General features: G+C 42.1%; 1 protein-coding gene across 4 annotated transcripts in view; it reads left to right on the forward strand.

Annotated features, from left to right (window-relative positions):
- The window catches only part of tfeb (transcription factor EB), a 30,718-nt gene that overhangs the window by 8,234 nt on the left and 3,417 nt on the right, over nucleotides 1–19,067 (forward strand). Inside the window, exons 1-11 of one of the 4 annotated variants that reach the window (XM_076095858.1) lie at nucleotides 1,264–1,706; nucleotides 3,538–3,632; nucleotides 8,511–8,615; nucleotides 9,029–9,211; nucleotides 12,072–12,170; nucleotides 12,367–12,555; nucleotides 13,240–13,329; nucleotides 17,521–17,638; nucleotides 17,801–17,851; nucleotides 18,718–18,793; nucleotides 18,887–19,043. In XM_076095858.1, coding sequence (XP_075951973.1) covers nucleotides 8,586–8,615; nucleotides 9,029–9,211; nucleotides 12,072–12,170; nucleotides 12,367–12,555; nucleotides 13,240–13,329; nucleotides 17,521–17,638; nucleotides 17,801–17,851; nucleotides 18,718–18,793; nucleotides 18,887–19,043 — 993 coding nt within the window. In that variant the 5' untranslated portion in view covers nucleotides 1,264–1,706; nucleotides 3,538–3,632; nucleotides 8,511–8,585. Of the gene's footprint in view, nucleotides 1–1,262; nucleotides 1,707–3,537; nucleotides 3,633–8,510; nucleotides 8,616–9,028; nucleotides 9,212–12,071; nucleotides 12,171–12,366; nucleotides 12,556–13,239; nucleotides 13,330–17,520; nucleotides 17,639–17,800; nucleotides 17,852–18,717; nucleotides 18,794–18,886; nucleotides 19,044–19,067 lie in introns of those variants that run through there. The other 3 variants (XM_076095859.1, XM_076095855.1, XM_076095857.1) reach the window with 3 other exon arrangements.

Raw genomic sequence — 19,067 nt, forward strand, 5'->3', positions numbered from 1 at the left:
TTGAAATCAGAGGCACATCACTTCATAAAGGAGTGTGAGAGACAACAAGTTAACATTGACAATTACTTAACTTTCCTCTGAATCCTTTATCTTATTGGCGCATCCTCTTTATTTTGGACCTGTCCATGTATAGCTTTTCCACATGTTCTGAAGTGAAAATATTCTGCTATATCTTCTGCATCATTTGCCCACTAGGAGGCTCCTTTAATGGTCCTGTCAGCAAGTAGTCATCAGTCTACCTTTTGTGGTTTCTTTGATTTGTTGTGTGTCTGCTTTTGGAGTGATGAGCTTGTGTTATCTATTTAATTGAGAATGTTGAGGCACCAATCTGTGTTTGTGTGTTTTTGCTTGTGCTGAAATAAAAATGGGTGCTAAAGCACGTAAACAAATCACTTTTTTCAGAGGCAGTTTTACTTCAATCTGAACACGCTTGCCTGTCACAAGGAAATCAGTCAATCGTTGAGAAGTAAACCGTCCTGCAGCTCCATTTTACACGCAAAGTTGTGTGTGTGTGTGTGTGTGTGTGTGTGTGTGTGTGTGTGTGTGTGTGTGTGTGTGTGTGTGTGTGTGTGTGTGTGTGTGTGTGTGTGTGTGTGTGTGTGTGTGTGTGTGTGTGTGTGTGTGTGTGTGTGTGTGTGTGTGTGTGTGTGTGTGTGTGTGTGTGTGTGTTTGCACAGGTAAACACATAGTTTATACAGGTTACTGGGATGCTCTTATCCTACAGTATACGCAGACACGCTAAGCCAGTTGTAAGCGTGATTATTCTATTTTATTTTAATAGTGCAAGTTACAAAAACGTGCACTGCACTGTAGCACCTTACCTGTGTGTATTTTAAAAAAAAACAGCATCCGGTTGGTTTTGTTTTTAACAATACCGTGACTTTCAGTAAATTATAACAAATACTGCTATGGGATGTCTCTTTTTATTGCGATAAGGCATAAGTTTGTGATATAACCAATACTCAATGGACACAGATTGCCTTTGATATCATATATGGTGGTATTTCCTTTCCAGGTCTGTGTTTCTAATAAGGCTTATCGACATCTAAGCATGCAGGTTTGTATTTGCATTTGCGTGTGCGTGTGTGTGTGAGACAGTGTGTGGGTGTGCAATTAAAGAAGTAAATATGCTGATTCACTGCCCTATAGCTCAGAAAAACCCATGCACAATGACTCGGCAGACAAAATAAGGAAATTGCGTCTAGGGTCTTTCTGTGTTTATGAATGCACATGTGTACGTGTTACTAAATGCAAATGCTGTACACTGCTTCAGGAAGGAGGCTTGACGGAAGGAGGAGTTCCACATACGAGGGGAAGAGAGGGAAACGAGCAACGGAGATAAGTTTACTGGACACAGGGCTCTCGTTGTTGTTGCCCAAGACGACGGCATTCAGGCCAATTTAGGGGAAGAGGAGGAGAATAGGAGAAGGAGGAGGAGGAAAAACGAGGAGGACTGGGAAGCTGAGCTTGTAGTTATAGAGAGGGAGGAAGGTGACTAATAGTGACTGTCACTCGGTCTACTGTAGCCCGTTGGTGGAGAGTGGGAGTGCCGTCACAACCAGTGAACCGGCATATGAATGCACTAGTTGGTCGGTCCCAGCCGGCAAAAAACTGACAACTGTCACGGAGTGTGTGCAGTAACACGTGGAGGAGCAGATCTCTCTTGGCTGCACTATGTTGTCTTTGGGATAGTTGAAGAGTTGCTGGTAAGGATCTAAAGTTATACTTCTACTTTATGTATCAGTATCAGTGTCAATCCGAGCTCCGTTCAGGCTGACTGGCCACTAAATCAGAAATGAAACTGAACGTGTCTGAGCAGTTTTAGTGTGTTTTTAGTAGAATGTAGTTCCTTTTTTTAAACTTGAATATATGTCGACAGTGAACTGGTCATAACATATTGCATTTTGACCTTTCAAAAACCGAAATAGGATCTAGAGATCTCGAGTCATCACTCCATTGTTTTGCAATGTAATGATTGTTTGTTATGTGCAGCTAAGTGGAGGCAGAATGTCAGAGCGATGGTACTGATTGTGTGGCAGTCTGGTGGGGAGACAATGAAAGTTACCATATGAAATACAACAGTTCTCTAATTGTTAACGTGTTTGCCAACATGCATCAATTTCAAAAATACAAAATGGCAAGCCACCGTGCTGAGAGATGTTTTGTGTGTTCATAACATACTAGCACCACACCTGCAGCAAACAGGGTGACCTGAGTGTAAATACCTGTATTAGCATTATTTCTGTTACTGTGTGTGCCTAATGTTCTGCACAGGGAATAGCCTTATTTACTTCAGATTGAACAACATTTACTTTAGTTTTCCTTCTTATCATTCAAGTGTTGGATAAGACGTGGGCATCAATATCAAAAATAATTGAATCTAATTGTGGCATGATAAACATGCCACAATGGTTTTTCCAAGGGTTTCCTACAAAGGAAGTTGCTTCACCACTGACAAAACTAGGAGTTGTGAAAACTGATGCAAGGAAAGGGGAAGTGATGCATTATGGTTATAATTGGCGAGGCTGGTCCATTATCTTTCCTGGATCTCATTGTGTTGTACTTTGATTTGACACGGTTGTAAGTGTGTTTGTGCTGATAGCCTATTGTTGTCCTTTCCTCGCTAGTTTCACATCACTCTCTCGTCTCTATGATCTGTGACCCGAGGAGAGCAGGACTGAGTTGACAGATTCACTCTGGACAAGGGTCCCTATTTGTCAGCTATTTATAGACTGTGCTTAGAAGGTGACAGGCACTGTGATTCACACACAATGTTGATGAGTGATGGTGATTCATTCAGACGACCTTCAAAAAGTTGGTGAGCAGAAATGTAACTCTGTGGGCACTTGATGTCTGTAAATAACACACACGTTTGCCAGCAATCTAAGGACACTGATCTTTTTACAGCATGCATCCAATCCTTAGCCCCAACCATGCTAAATGTATAACAAAAGGAAGAGGCTGCAGTGTTTTGAATATTTGAGTGAGTGCATAACTTGGATAGTCTTTGTGTTATAGAAGAGCATGCTTGAACCGCTACTCATTTGAAAAATGAAGGTGTTAAAACAGCCAGAAACCAGATAGCAGGGTGCCCCTCATAGCAAACTCGACACTGACGTCCGAGAACCAGCTGCAAAAGAGCTGCAGCAATTTGCTTAATGGAAAAGTGAACTAAACAACTGAATCAAAAATGTCTCCTGGAACATAATGCAGTGTGTGTTTGTACTCGGGTTTAACCATGGTCTGTTGCTTCCTTCACTTCCGCCCTGGAAATGATTCTCTCATTCTGAGTTTGTCAGCGTGTGTTGCACACCTGCTGCTTGAACACTCCACTGCTTCCTCTGTTGTTCTTCCACACTCACACTCACAGTAACGCATTTTATGTTACAGCTCTTCATTCCATCTGTCCATTTTGCAGTTTTAACCAACCATCTTTTTGTCTTTGTCTTTCTCTCTTTGTTGTTGTTTGTATCTTTGTCATTTCACACCTCCATCGCCTTTCTTCATCTCTCCCTGCCCCATGACGTCCCCCTTCAGATTGCCATCCGCTTTCTCCAGCATCCCGATATGTAGTCAGCAGCACAAGCAGAGCGTGATTCCGTCCTTTGTGAACTGTTTTTCCTCTTAAACAGGTAATTGCACATTGCATTTGTCTATATGTATCAGTGCCCAAAGTGCTTCTATGCTATACAGTGGAAACATGCCCAGGCATTCAGTGATTGTGGGGCTTTACCCCGACTTAACACAGTTGACAATCCTGACTTAAATGACCCCTGTATGCTGTAACTAAATCATGAGTGTCTGATGTAATTCTTACAGATATTGGGTGGAAACAGGAATGTTTCTTTTATATCTAAAACACTAATTGACCCAACAGAATACCAGTCCTGAGTGTTTGAAAATGATCTGTCCAGTCTGTCTGTCTGCATGTCCGAATGTGTGTTCTGTCGCTAAGGGATACAGCTGTTTGTGTCTGTGTAAGACCAAAGAGGAAGGGGTAAGGACGCCATACTTACCATGCCAGTCATGTCACATAATCCTACCAACTATACTCGTTGAGTGTGTAACGCCGTGGTTTCAGGAATATTGATACTTTAGGTCTGTTCACATATCCTGAAAGGCGACAGATGCTGTAAAGCGGCAACACACGTTGCACACTAACCTTTTATATGCATGTCCCCCTCTAACCCCGGACTGCCCACAAACACACACATGCACAGATACGTGCAGATACATACACAAAACGAAAAAAACACACCAAGGCTCAGGGGAACAGGGTGTTCCTGAAAAGGAGAACAGAGAGCAGAGGGGGTTATTTTAGTCATTAGAGCAGGCAGACAGATAGCTCAATGCGGGAAGGGTGTGTGTGTGAGTGTGTGTGTATGTGAGTGCGCATGTGCAGTGATGGGAGAGCTGTAAAAGTGCACAGTGCAGTGTTACATTTGGAACCTTTGTGATCTTCACAGGAAGTTGGACTAAAGCGTTTGACAACCTGAAACTTTGTATCAAAAGTGATTGTCAAAGGTGACACAAAGCCTCCAAAATGACTTGAACAACGTCGTTAACGCTGTCACGACTGAGGTTGAGGTTCTTGAACAGTGTTTTTGTAATGTGTGTTTGTGTCTCGGCGCAGGGCCTGGCCAGGTTAAACTCAGTTTGTGAAAGACATGTCAAGAGGTATGCAAGCATTGCGTGTCCTTGGGGGATTTCTTTCTACTTTTACTTGCCGTGCCGGATTGCTGTGATCAGAATACAGACGTAAGATGTATTTTTGTGTCTGCACTTGTCAATATGTCGGTAGATTGTCTTTGAATTTTGTGCAGCAGCTGTGGCCTCATGTTCGTGTGGCTGCACACAGGACTTGTTGTGAGAGAGCACCTGAGTGTCTGTGTGCATATTCACGTCCCACATTCAAATGCTCAATAGGCCGTTGTAAAGGCCTTTCTTGGCATGGCACAGTCAATTCTAAAAATACACACTCCACAAATTAACACCATGTCTTTGAGCACAGGTGCCATGGCCCCACACTGCCCCACAACTGTGTGTGTACTTGTGTGTTTTACGTCTATGAATGTGTACGAGCGTGACAATTTGCCCTATATGAAGGAACTAAAGCTGTGCACAGCATGTTCAATGTATTCCATGTTTGTGAGCTTTTTGTTGGCATGTGTGTTTGTGACTAATCTGTGGCACAATCCAGAGTGGACCTCTGACCCGGGCTTCCTCCGCTCTACATCCTCCCACTGGCTGTTTGAAGTGAAGGCGCTGTGACATCACAGCATTGGACACACAATGGCCGTTGTGTGCTCTTACTGCGTCACAGATGCCTGCTTACCACAGTGGATGCCAGGCAATGGGAAGGCCCATGTGGGGGACCATGCTGCCTGGTAGCAGTGGGTCACTATATGATATCAGGAAGTGATATCCCGTCAGTGTGTATATACTTAAATTATGTGTCACGGCTTAGTCACAGTTGAAGGCTATATGAAATGCATATAGCTTTATTACTGTTGGAAAGTTAGGTAGTGTTATGTAAACATGGTGTCAGAATAATTTTCCCTCTGCAGAGCTGGGGGTTTTCACTTTATGGCTTTGAGTTTAGCATGTAAAGCTCCAGGTATTCATTGTTATGCTGGGCATTATGTTTACGGGCTGTCCATCCGGTCCGTTCACGTGAACAAGATATCTCAGAAACGGATTGTTTAGCACAAACATCCACTTGCACTCAAAGTTGAGCCGATTGGAATTTGGTGGTCAAAGGTCACTGTGACCTCACACAAAATGATTTTTGGCCTCAACTCAAGAATTCCTATGCGCTTTATGACAATTTTACTCAATCACAAACTTGCCTTAAGAGTTTGGCAGTCTGTACAGCCTACATGTGTATCCTGAGACCCTTGAGGCATAGAGTGCACATCTTCCTCTGGCTGGCATTCCTACCTTGCCGATTGAGTTTGGAGATGTGATCACCCCATTTGTCAGACTCTATAAATACACTGTGCAGCATTTCACCACTGGGTGTTTATGTGCAAACACACTTGTTTGTCAGTGTAAGTAGGAACCTTGAAAGAGACGACTACTACGACTATTACGAGAGGGCCTGTCGCTGAAGCTCCAGATGTTAGCAGCCGGTACAAAAGTTGTTTCAACACCAGCAGCAGTTGTGAGTGTTATAGGAAAATCCAATTTGTGAATATTGTGTCTCTACTTCTGTAGTATTTCAGAAGTAGAGTATTTCAGTCCGTTTTGGCAGTTTAGAGCTACTGGTGTGGAGTCGGCCTGTCCTCGAGTCCAAGTTCTGCTACATGTTTGTGTTGGAGTGTTTCAATGTGGATCTCTGCATGGGTGTGTGTTTTTTTCATGTGGGACATCCAATGGGCACAAAGCGGGCAGTGTGTGCCCCCTCGGGTGCTGAAATGTACACTTCGGACAACAGGCGGCTTCAGTCCTCAATAGGAGCTGCCCTTCTTATTGTACCTCACGCACAATGAGCTTTTCTCTCGCTCTCTCTCTCTGTCTTTCTCTCTGTCTTTCGCTCTTTATGACCATATACAGACAGCATTTCTAATGAGAGACGGGAGGAATCAGATTCCGATTGGTTGTTTAGACCCTGATCCCTGTCACTGCTCTTTTGTGTGTAGTTGTCTCGCAACACGTTACCGTCAGCAGAGACATTCGTAAGCAGTAGAAACCTGCCCCTTAAAAGGTTTTATCACACCTGTGTGAGTCTAGACGAGCTTAGTCAGTCATGGGTCCAGGGGATGAACACAAGTCATTGCAGAAGGGGAACTGTCAGTCCTGGGACTCCCCACTGAGTGTGTGCAAGTATACATATGTGTGAGTGTGTATGCGTGAGAGAAAAGAGGAGGAGGAGGTGTTGTAAGGGGTTTGTGGGTGTTCCCCATCGTCCTTCTGCTCACATGATCACCCAAGAACAACAAGACCTCATGACTCCCACATGACCTCTCCAGCGTTATCGAGGAAGTACCTCGCAATTTATTGTTTTGGAGGAACAGAGGTGGGGGAGGCCGGTCAGAGTTACTTCTAACTTAACGTCATCCCAGTGCCCTCTTTCAAACATGAGATTTCATATGAAATCTTATTGGATAAAGTCCGACCTACACAGAGAGTGGAGAGATGTTAGCCTGGAGATGTGCTCTGTTTTGCTCTAATTGCACAACAGGGCCAATTGCAATATGTATAATTTATTATTTTACTGTTATTTCTGTTTCTGTATCCTTAACCACTTGATTATTTCAGTTTCAATTCAACCGTGTTTCCCTTTCCTTACTTGATTCAAGACATGAAATCCAGAAAACAAATTGCAAATTTGCGCAGTAGTGGGATTTGTTACTGTTATAGTTTGTAAAGAAAAGATGGATTTACAACAGACCATATGAAAATAGAGTTATGGGATGTTATTTCTGGAATGGGTCTTAAATCCAACTCATATTGACAAATATACAATTAATACATATAGCTATTTAGATACATTGATCTTTGAATGGTTTGTTAGATTCTTAGCTTACTTATTCTTTCATTTGGTATATTATCCGATATCATTTTTGAAATGTCCACTGTATTTTTTTGGATGAATAATGTGTCAAAACATTGCGAAGTATTGCAACGCCTAGACATGAAAAGCCTTATGGTCAGACGTCGCACGAGTACACTGCACATCCTTTAAATAGCCTGATTTATTCTCGAGGCAGTTATTCGGGGCCTCGTGCAGGCAGAGACACTACAGCAGTGTATGCTTTTAAGGCATATACAGAGCCATTGCATAATTAAATAGGATTAGGAGTCGGAAAACCTGCCCTTGAGCAACTTGTCAAAAGATGACTGGGTGCTTTTGATTCAATTCAGTAGGAACATAGAGGTCATGTGAGGGGAAGACAGCTGATTGATCCAGCAGCTTGCCCAGTGATGGACCAAGACAATTGTTTTTCACTAGTGGAAAAGCACAAGGTCCCAGAACTTACAGGCATCTGTAAAAAGAGCCTTCACTGATGATGATGGTTTGCTGTCTTACCCAGAGTTAGATGAGAATCGGTCTCACCTCTGTGCAGACCATAATAAGCCCAGGATGTACTTAGCCTAGCTTGAATGGACATAGTAGTGTCATCGTTAGCTTGAACCGAGGTTATCTGTTGTAATAATTTTCTTTAAATGAGGAAGATGATGCTGAAATCACAGTTGGTGATCAATTTCACTGTTAAACAAACCTGACACATAAGACAAATATAATGTAAAGAGCATCTAACCACAAAGACACGGCTCACATGTAAAACAAAAAAAAAGTGTATCGCAACATTGCACACATCCCCTTCTCCTATCCCTTATCACTAATGCAACCATAATAATGCACACTGGATCAGGTCAGTTGACCGGCAGCATCCACTCTTGATGGCTACTCTTCTTGTTTGGGAATCCCTGAAGACCATATTTGTTTCCCTTTCTTTCCTCTGACTCAGCTCTCACTTCACTCTCCCTTCCTTTCTCCTCCACAGCTTCCTCTACCTCTCGGGCTGGACTGCGGTGCATTAACGTCGGCTCGCCCTCCCCTGCCCCCTCGCCCCCCAGCAATGGCCTCGCGCATTGGGCTGCGGATGCAGGTACAATACAACCACCCTCCACCATCCAATATGCAGCACATACAAGCCTTTAATCAGCTTTGAATATCAACATCTGTTTTTAGTGTTGTTTGATCGAGTGGACCCTGGAGAGGAAGGTATTCTGGTCAATGTCAGAGCTTTGTGGGTCTGCCATTGATACTGATACATTTAGCCGTGCTATTCGGCCCTTGCATATTGTAATATATTTACTGTACATCATTTTCTTACAGGGTGATTTTAATAAATGTGTGAGTCACCAGTTGTGCTCTTCTAGCAGCTCTTCGTCTCCACTCTTGGAAAAAGCAGGGAGGCAGAGAAAAGCCAAAAGCAACATTTGCCATCACAGGCAGCTTATACGTAGGTCACAATGCTTTGATGAGTATTCCTGTGATACGTGTGTGTTGTGTGTCCAGCTGATGCGAGACCAGCTGCAGCAAGAGGAGCAGCGTGAGAGGCAGCAGATACAGCAGCATCAGCAGCAGAATGCAGCCCTGCAATACATGCATCATTGCATGGCGGGGCCACCTGCACCCACGCCAGCCATTAGCACCCCACAGCATAACCAAAGCATGCAGGTCCCCGTGGAGGTTCTTAAGGTCAGTCGAGCTGCAACAAACTATTATTTTCATTGTCAGTTAATGTCTCTATTTGATAAGAGATAAGAAGACAATAAGCCAATACAATTTCAGAAATGTGTGAAAAATGTTCAAGATGACAACTTTTGTCTTTGTTTGTCAAAAAGTCAAAGATATTGAATTTACAATGATATGAAAACAAATACTCACCTTTTGAGAAGCTGGAACCAGTGAATGTTTGGCATTTTTGACTTAAAAAAATGTTTAAAAGAAAAGTTTTCTTTATGTTGATACACTAATCACTTAATTGAGATATTGTTTTAAGTTAGTGTGTGAATGGTTGGAAAAGACTTATTGAGAATGAAGTATGTAGAAGTTTTTGAACAGGAAAATAAAAGTAATGGGTATTTGATCCAGAATCCCCTCCCTCCTTCTACAAACTCTCTTCTCTCAGACTCGGTCTGGACCACCATGCAGTCTGTTGTAATAAAATAATGAGCGTATAGTAAAATCTCATTTCTGGTCATCATGCAAACGCACTGAAAATACAAAACGGATCTCATTGAGGGGATTGGCTGAAGAGAGAGAACATGTTGGTTAAGGGGGGTTTCAGAAGGACAGGGGGCTGTGGCACTTCCATTAATCCACTCACATGCTGCTGAGCAGCAGGGCGCAGCGGAGGTGGTCAGGACTTCACTTGGGCATTGTGGCCTCTCACGAGGCAGCACTGCCACACAGGGGAAAATCAGGGACAGATTTGAAAAAAAACGCAGAGCGAGAAAAATGCGGTGGATCAGCAAACAGGTAGGGAGACAGCAGGGGGAGGAAGACGGGCGGATAAGAGATGTTTGACATGTTTTGCGATAGGACAGACGGGAGCGGTGTAGATAGTCTGAGTCAGACAGGGACTGATGAAGCTGAAGTGACATTTTGCCTGATTCCAAAGATGCTTGTTTGAGTCCTAATCTTTGATGGTTTGTGTATGTGTATGGGTTTGCGTCATACTCCATTATGTGTGTGTGACTTTATGGTATTTTGAACTCTAAATCTTTTGTATGCACAGGTAACTGGAGCAATTTGCTGCATCAACACTTTACTCTGTGTGCGTGTGTGTGTGTGTGTGTGTGTGTGTGTGTGTGTGTGTGGAATAGTGTTTATGAAATCTCACTCTTTACAGTTGTCTGTGTCTTTCCTTTCATTTTGTTGAGAATGTGATCTGTCTGTCCATCAGCCTCTCAGAGCTTCTGTGTTTCTCTGGACTTCATGTGGGCTGACAGCGCTGGGCCAAATAGGTCAAATAGTTACGACTGAATAGTTGTTATTCTGGCTTAAAATGCCTCCGGGTCTCGTGAGCCAATCACCAGTGTGTCAATATGTGCTGTAAAGAAAAAAACACACACAAATTAGCATTAAGGTGTTAAAAGCATGTGTTTTTTTTTTTTTTAAAGAGTTTCTGGTTCATTTGATATAATCCTGCCGTTGGTTATAAAACAGAGGGGGGTTTGGACGACTGAGGGGTTGAGTCTTTTTCAGTTGTAATGGGGAGCAGGCCTGCTCTCTACTGAGCTTTACTCTTTGATGTGAAGGAATGAGGCCAGCCCATTGCTTTATGTAGCCACACCAGAGGGTTTAGTGGCTTTACTCCTGTAGGCTTTACTAGTGACTTAATGCTGCAACGTCCTCGTGCCATCAGTGTTACGGGACAGGGATAATGAGGTGTACATCTGAAGCACATACTCGGTGTGCTGTGTGTTTAAATGTTAGTGTTAAACCATGCTGAGTTTATATAACACACTAACTATTTATGTATTAATGCAATTCTGATGATCCGATGACACAAGTGTTGCTACTGTTTCTTTGTTTTTATTGTGGCGCTTCAACCGTTACAAAATATGCTCAAATCTATGGGTGTACTTTATTTATTATTATTTATTTAGTTTATTTGTAAGGGACAAGTACAGAGAAGTAAAAGTGGACTTCATTGGCAAAATGAAATATTTGCAGTGAAAATGCCAATATGGTCACATAAAGCTGTTGTCTTACACTCACAGCTGCATCACTGTAAGAGAATCTAAGTGTATCTTTACCTGAGGTACAAGTTGTAATGTATGCAGATTAAGCTGGTGTTTGAAATTTCTTTCCAGGAACATTTGAATATTTATTTTTCTGCAAATATATTAAAAGCCAATTTTGTCATTTTTGACTATTTAGATTATAGGTTATTGTTTAGTAATAATCCTTGTGTTTAAAGAGTTTTCAGTCAGTTTGGGAGTAACAGCAGCTTTCAACCCTTGTGTGTCACGGGGCATGATGAGGACTCAAACGCAGACAGTCAGGTGTAGTGAAAAAGGTTTTAATGAACCAAAAACAAACAGGGAATCCAGGGACAAGACAAAAGATGAGGGGGAAAATCCGGCAGGAAAAGGCAGAACAGGCAGACTGGAAAACCGGGAACAGGACGAGCAAAACGGGCGGGTAGGTCGGAAAACAAACAATGATCTGGCAGTGGGTGTGTGTGTGGCAGGGGTTTAAATAGTGAAGGAGGCAGAGTGAGCAGGTGAGAGTAATGAGCTGAGTGTGACTGGCAGGTGCACTGAATGAACTGATTAGGTGAGTGAGGAGCTACAGAAAGAAACAAAAGACACAGAAAACACAGGGCAAAGCCTGATCGTGACATTGTGTTTATATTTGGATCACATGTTGTGTCTCTAAACAACATTACATTACTTACTTACTTACTATACATCTTGTATATACTGTTTCCACCAAAGTGTAGTCAAAATGAATCATTAACAGTATCAACTAAGAATTGGATCAATGTGCAAAATGAATAATGGACTAAGAATGTATCACATCCTGTTACTGTCCATCCCTAATACAGGTACAGACCCACCTCGAGAATCCTACAGACTACCACATCCGTCAGTCTCGGAGGCAACAGGTGAAAGAATTCCTGTCCACCACCTTTGCCACCAAACAGGTACCGTTCTGGATGCTTTTACTCTGTTTGTCCCTCATTAGATCCGCTCCATTTAAATAGCCATCTCTGTGTTTTTGTGTGGTTTGTCCAACAATCCACACAGTATTGCAGTACATTTATCTAAGCCGGTACTCAGTCATTAACACCATCATCACCCTCTCTCTCTCTCCGTCTCTCTCTGTCTCTTTTTCTGTAGACGATCCATGCAGTAGCAGGGCTGGTGCCGCCCTCTCCTCCCACAAACATGGGACCTACAGGGGGCTCAGCTTCTGCCCCACCACCCCTTCGCTCCCCACACATGCGCACCGAGCAGCTCATGTCTGGAAACAGCGCCCCCAACAGCCCCATGGCCATGCTCAACATCAGCTCCAGCCAGGAGACAGAGGTAGACGCCCGCAAGTGTGGGCAGACAGTAGCATACACACTAATTCCTGGTCATGTTATAAAGTAAGGTTTATAAGAACCAGATTGAACAAATATCCCAAAAATATGACTTAATTACATTCCTATATAAAATTATGAGGATTGAATACAGCCCCCAAAGTGACATTATCTCCACATTTTATGAAAGCATCATAATGATTTAGGTCTTTGGTAGGCTGGAGCAGCATTTGTGAATGCATCGGTGTTAATGTGTCGTGTAGTTGGTGTGTGGATGAATGTGTTGGTTAACTAGCAATAACTGAGACTGGCTATCATTGGAATTTAAACGCTCCATTATGGCTTTGCAACAGTAATTACAGCTTAACAAGTGACAGGAGAACAACAGCCCTTTGAACCTGTCAGACTTTGACCCACTCTCTTTTTTTAGTCTCTGAGAGGAAAATAAGTCTTAATAGTTAGCTTCCGTGACATGATAGTTATCTTTTAAAGTATTCTCCTGAGTGAGACATGCACCTGGAGGCCTTCATGCCAGCAGGTTTCAGGAGCTTCGATAAACACTCGAGTAGTGACAGTCTTCTTTGTGTGGAAATGCACATTAGCTGCAGTCTTTGTCTTAACATTATCCATGATAGGTCTTTAAAATTGTCATAATCATACAAGTGACACCCCAGGGTTTTTCTTCCAGATGGATGAGGTCATTGATGACATCATCAGCATGCAGTCCAATTACGACGATATTCAGGCATACATTGACCCTCTCCAGATGCCAAACACAGTAAGTAGAACCAACCCACCGACAAAGTGTGGTTTCAGGACTCCTTTGTTTTTATCAACTTCTAAACATCTAATGTACTTTGGACTCTTTTCTTTAGTTACATATTTTAGATTATCACCAAACATTCCCTACGTGTTTCAGGAAGGTTCAAGGTTTTTTTTATTTTTGGAAGGGGGGGGGGGGGGTCCTTATTTGAATGGAAGGTTTAGTAATACAGGATGCGATATCATTCACAGATTGAAAAATCCTTTAAGACATATTTGTGAATTTGGGCTATATAAATAAAATTGGCACAACTTGACGAGGATACTTGTTTGCATCTTTTTTTGCCCTCAAAATAAAAGTAATATGCAAGTAAAATCTTTATAAAATTGTTTTCCAATAGCAAAAGATGATTTTAGTGTCGGGTAAACTTCTGCTTCTTGAGTGATCTCTTGAATTGGAGTCATTGACCTTATTTCAGATCATAATTAAATGATTGCAAATGGTTAACTGTAATAAACTCACAATATATGGATGTGCCATGAATGCATCACCTCTAGAATTCTATAATGTTGTACAGTATTCACAGAATGTGTAGTCCTCTGAAACCCTCGTCCACTTTAGGTTATGAGCCGAGTCTTCCCTAATTTAGTCATAGGGTTGGATATGTTGAGTCATCAAGAATTTAGCTTTTCAGTACTTTCTGTAATCACTATTTCAGATTCTGTCTTTCACTGTGTCCCCTTTCATTTATTGATAACGTTCTTAGTTTGTGTTGCTGTTATCAGGGATGGTGATGGTGTTGTTGCAGTTGTTATTCCTATACACAATGAGCATTACACATGTTTCATGTTGCAAGGCAGCCGTTGAAATTTTGCTTTAAACCGGCTTTCTTTGTTGTCAGTCTTTTCCTGCATGTGTCCTAAACTCAAACTCGCATCCACACGTGAAAATGTGTATAATTGTATAATTGACTTAAGCACGAAAAACATTCCATCCTTAATCCATGATGGACGTAGTTAAGAACTGTAGGGAAGACATGTCAGACGAGGACTGTACAGTGCTCTGTGTCTGAGGGAAAATTAACAATTAAACTGCCAGCAGTTAGAGTTCAACTTGTTTACAAGATGTTTCGTGGAAGATAGGGAGGTGGAGAAGTAGAGGGGGAGGAAAAGAAGGGAGGAGGGAAAGGGGGATGAGGGCAATTTGTGCAAGGGGAAAACAGGCTGAAAGTCCAGTTAGGGGAAAGTTCACTCTTGTTTGGTGGGGAGCGGAGGTAGAAGAAAGACAGGATCGGTGTTGCCGAGGTCAGTCTCTCAGGACAGTGGTGGCAGTGCCAGAGACAGCTGCGTGTGCATGCGCCGGTGCCTGAGAGAGAAAAAGAAACGCCACTGGCCTAGTGAGGGAAGGAGAAGAGGATGAAGGAGATGAATAAGACATATGCCATTGTGGAAGTTTTTGAAGGAGAACAGATTCAGCTGGTAAGACACTGAAGTGCTGTTGTTTGTCAGACTGTTTAGCATGACTTTGGTTACTGTTGCAGTTTAGCTTTCATTCTGAGTGAACCACAGGATGCAGTGACAGCTCTAACTCCCAGCCTCGGGTCCCTGATTATAAAATGAGCCACAGCAGGGGCGGCGTGATGGGGGAGGTTTTAGGTTTTATTTTTGTGTTTGTGCATGTGATGGACGGTTCTGCAAGACTCAAAACGATCAGAATTAAAAGTACAGAATTATTGCATTTTTGAGTTGATATTAAGCGTCATGTTAGGGTTCAGCATGCAACTAGAATATAAATACCAGCAGTTTCAACTAGTGCAGGCTCAGCTCATTGTGTGTGGTTGTCTAGCCGACTCACTGCTTCACAGGTGTGTGTGTGTGTGTGTGTGTGTGTGTGTGTGTGTGTGTGTGTGTGTGTGTGTGTGTGTGTGTGTGTGTGTGTGTGTGTGTGTGTGTGTGTGTGTGTGTGTGTGTGTGTGTGTGTGTGTGTGTGTGAAACACCAAAAAAAACTCCTGTAGCTTTATCTGATAATGTGTCCTTTGTGGTTGATAGCTTTAATCAATGTGACTGTGTCTGCATGTGTTTATATGTGTGTCTGACATTACACTGATTGATTAGATTAGGCGAATGATCAACCCTGAGGATGATCTGTGTGTGTGTGTAAAGCCAGCACAGTAAAGAGTAAAGCAACTGAGATAGAAACTCAAAGCGCAGATCAATATGTTAATAGTGCTGCATCAGAACATACTACACATGATGTGTACAGTTTTTTGTGTGAAAATACAGTGGAACCAAATCTCAGAGCCTTATTCCTAACTGACAGACCAGTGAGAAAAAAATTACCTGCTAATCCTGATGGGGATTAAAGCGGCAAACTCCATGGAATTCTTGGAATCTCAAAGTTAAGTAAAAGCTGGGAATGCCACTGAATACCAGGCACAAGTGAACAGTTTGGATCTTAAGTGTGTGTGAGTGTGTATGGATGGTTAAACTGAGCCATATACTGTGTCCCAGTCAAACTTGCTTGTTCAATTGAGTGAGATGTATTCTTGTTGGAGTGTTGCATTGTGAGAGTCAGGCTGTCTGGCCTGGATATGGAAGCTCAGTGCAGAAGCATAGAGGAGGCTGGGAATAAAAGTGTATTTGTGACAGTTTATTTCAGCAGAAAACATGAAGTAACCTTAATAAGGTGGGGCATTATGATCAGATTTGATTTGGGTTGTTGTCACTTATAATGATTCACAGTTTTCTTTTTAAAACTAACAGCAGAAAGCAGTTATTATGTCAGTTTTTTCCCCAACTGTAGAGTGTAGTTGAATGTCACAGTCTAGGTAGGCCCACCACAGTTTCATAATGAACCAGAAATATTGAGCTTTTGAACTATTCAACTGTCGGGTTCTGAGACCCGTCTTAAAAACAGGGACCCCAAGCATTGTTTACCATGCTTTGGGAATGTGATTTATTTGCTGTGTCTTCACCATTTATATCTATACAACCAACATGTTTATGGTTAAATTGTTTACTAGAGCACAACATTGTACGAGTGCACAAAGTTTTGCATAGCTCCAGCCTCTAAATTTTGCTCTCAAAGTGCAGAAAATTGATGCATATAACTACAGGGTCTACGGTCCACCCATCACAGTCTCCAACATCCTGTGGGAAACACTGATGAAGATCAACGAAACACTTTAAGATGTGATTTTCCAGCTTAACATGCAAATACAGTTGGCAAAAGTGTAAACCACAACAATATCATTTCCTCCTCACTAGTGAAGATTATACTTCATCTCCACACTCTTTTGTGAGATTTTTAACAAAGCGTATCATGTGAACCTGATGAAGTGTGTGTGTGTGTGTATGTTTGAGCTCACATTTCACAGTAGCCAACAGATAAGGTATCTAAGTTCAAGTTCTTTATCTTTCAGGCTTCATTAGCAGTGTCACATTTGCCCTCACTTCAGGGCATACGATACGATTTGTAACAAGGCATCAAAAGTCCATCGCACTCAAAACTATACAGTGCAATTAAATGGAAATCACGTCTCTTTAGGAGTCCATACAACATTAAATCGCAGCTTTTATACAACGTCTAAAGTGCAAGAGTTGAGACCCCACTCCACAAGTGTGGGTTCGGGAGCTGGAGAAGGCAGAGGAGAGAATCAAGCTATAAAGAGGGAGAGAGATAAGGCACAGGAGGATGATAGTCAATCATTACTGCGTGTTTGGCAGGCTACTCTTAGGTGTGATATTATAGCATTATCTTATGCTATCTGTTCTTTACAGCACACTAAACATGAACACTGCCTTTATGAAGATACTTACCGAGGTGTATGGAGCTGTAAATGTGTCGTCTGGGAAAGAGATGTATAATCTAGATGTAAGACCAGTGTGACCTGAGTTTCAGCATTACTTTCCATTTTAATGCCTTTTTTTATAAGTTCATTAAGTTCAACATTCAGTTAAATTGTGGACTTTGAAAGAAGCATTGATGCCATTGTGTTGTGTGTGCCTTGATTTTCACTTTGCTCCTTGATCAACTGGTTGTGCTTTTGAGTAGCTTCATTCACAGCCAATCTGTTTATGGACAACACAGCATTGCATCGAGGTGTACATCAATGTTTTCTCACTCTACTTGCTCCTTCATTCTGCACAGTGGAAGTGATTATTTTAAAGTAGATTTCATGTGTATATTGTTGGTTTGCTCCCCAGCTCCCCCTGTCTAGCAGTCACCTGGATGTGTATACAGGTCCGGGGATGAAGGGTCCAGCCATTGCTATGACCAGCAACTCCTGTCCTGCTAACCTGACCGTCAAACGAGAACTGACAGGTGCGAAAGATGAAGTTGTACACTTTGTAAACTACTAAGATCAAACCTTGTCCTGTAGTATATGTTGTAGCATTTGTTGACACCATTGATGAACTGTTTCTGTTGAGAAATGGCACCGTCTCAGCCATTAGTTAATCGCTTTTTGTTATTGCAAAGTTACAGAAGCCCGTGCCATGGCCAAGGAGAGGCAGAAAAAAGACAACCACAATCTGAGTAAGTCTTTCCCTCAGCATGCTCTTTACTACGGAAGCCCTAAACGGTCAGGATTCAAACCCTTTTTATATGTACAAGTTTATTTTGTTATCACAGGAAAGCAAAAGGTAATTTACTCTTATTACTTAAAATGTTTGGGTCAAATCAGACGACAGTAAATGTGTTTGAACGACCCAGATTGAGCTGACAGTGATGGACTTGGTGAAGTTAGCAGAATAATACACATCCAGTTTTCAAAATAAGGTGTTAAGAAGGGTACATACAAAATAAAGATATGGAAATAAAATACAATGGATTACTTTATATTATATACCTTTTTTTGCTTGTGATAACGAGTTAAATGTCGTTTTCTCGAGGTAACTATATTAAAGCTTTTTTAATCATGTTAGGGCTTCCGTACATTACCCAAATGATATACCTCCTGTTCTACTTTCTCATCAGCAGTACATCACATGCCCTTAGAAACAAATGCATGCTTGCACACCCACACCCACCATAATCGGTCTCTTGCAAAAAAACAGTTTTTTATAGCCTTTCGCTGATTTAGCTGACATAGTGCAACTAGTGGGTGGATGGTTAACCTGGTCATTTCTGCTGTCCTGGCACTTAAGTAAGTGTGTGTGTGTGTGTGTGTGTGTACGCCCCTAAATTATGTGCTTATCTGCATATATCCTCATATGCACCACAGTGCAGCCCTGTGTCATGTTTACCGTTTGTAAATTCACTTTTTTTACTTCCAAAGGCCACAATCTTCCTTGAACAAGTTATTTTTTTCGCCGCCTTTCATGCCTTTGATTTCTTGGCACTGTTATCTTCATCATGTATTTTCCTCTCTCCCCTTTGTCTCTTTCTTGCCTGTTCCATAGTTGAAAGGAGGAGGAGATTCAACATCAATGATCGTATCAAAGAGTTGGGCACCATGATCCCCAAAACCAATGACCTGTGAGTTGCTTTTATAACTTTGTATTTTCAGTGCAGATTCAGTTTGTTACTGCCAGTTACTTATCTATGAAATGGGCTGTGTATACTTTACTGTGTGCATAGTGATTTGCGCTGGAACAAAGGCACTATACTGCGGGCATCTGTAGAGTACATCAAACGCATGCAGAAGGACGCATATAGATCCAGAGAGGTGGAAAATAACTTCAAAAGGATGGAGATGGCCAATAAACAACTGATGCTACGCATCCAGGTAACACCCACACACACATACAGA

The sequence above is a fragment of the Anarhichas minor genome, unplaced genomic scaffold (assembly GCF_050575085.1).
Source record: "Anarhichas minor isolate MPS153535 unplaced genomic scaffold, ASM5057508v1 ptg000021l, whole genome shotgun sequence".
NCBI classification, from domain to species: domain Eukaryota; kingdom Metazoa; phylum Chordata; class Actinopteri; order Perciformes; family Anarhichadidae; genus Anarhichas; species Anarhichas minor.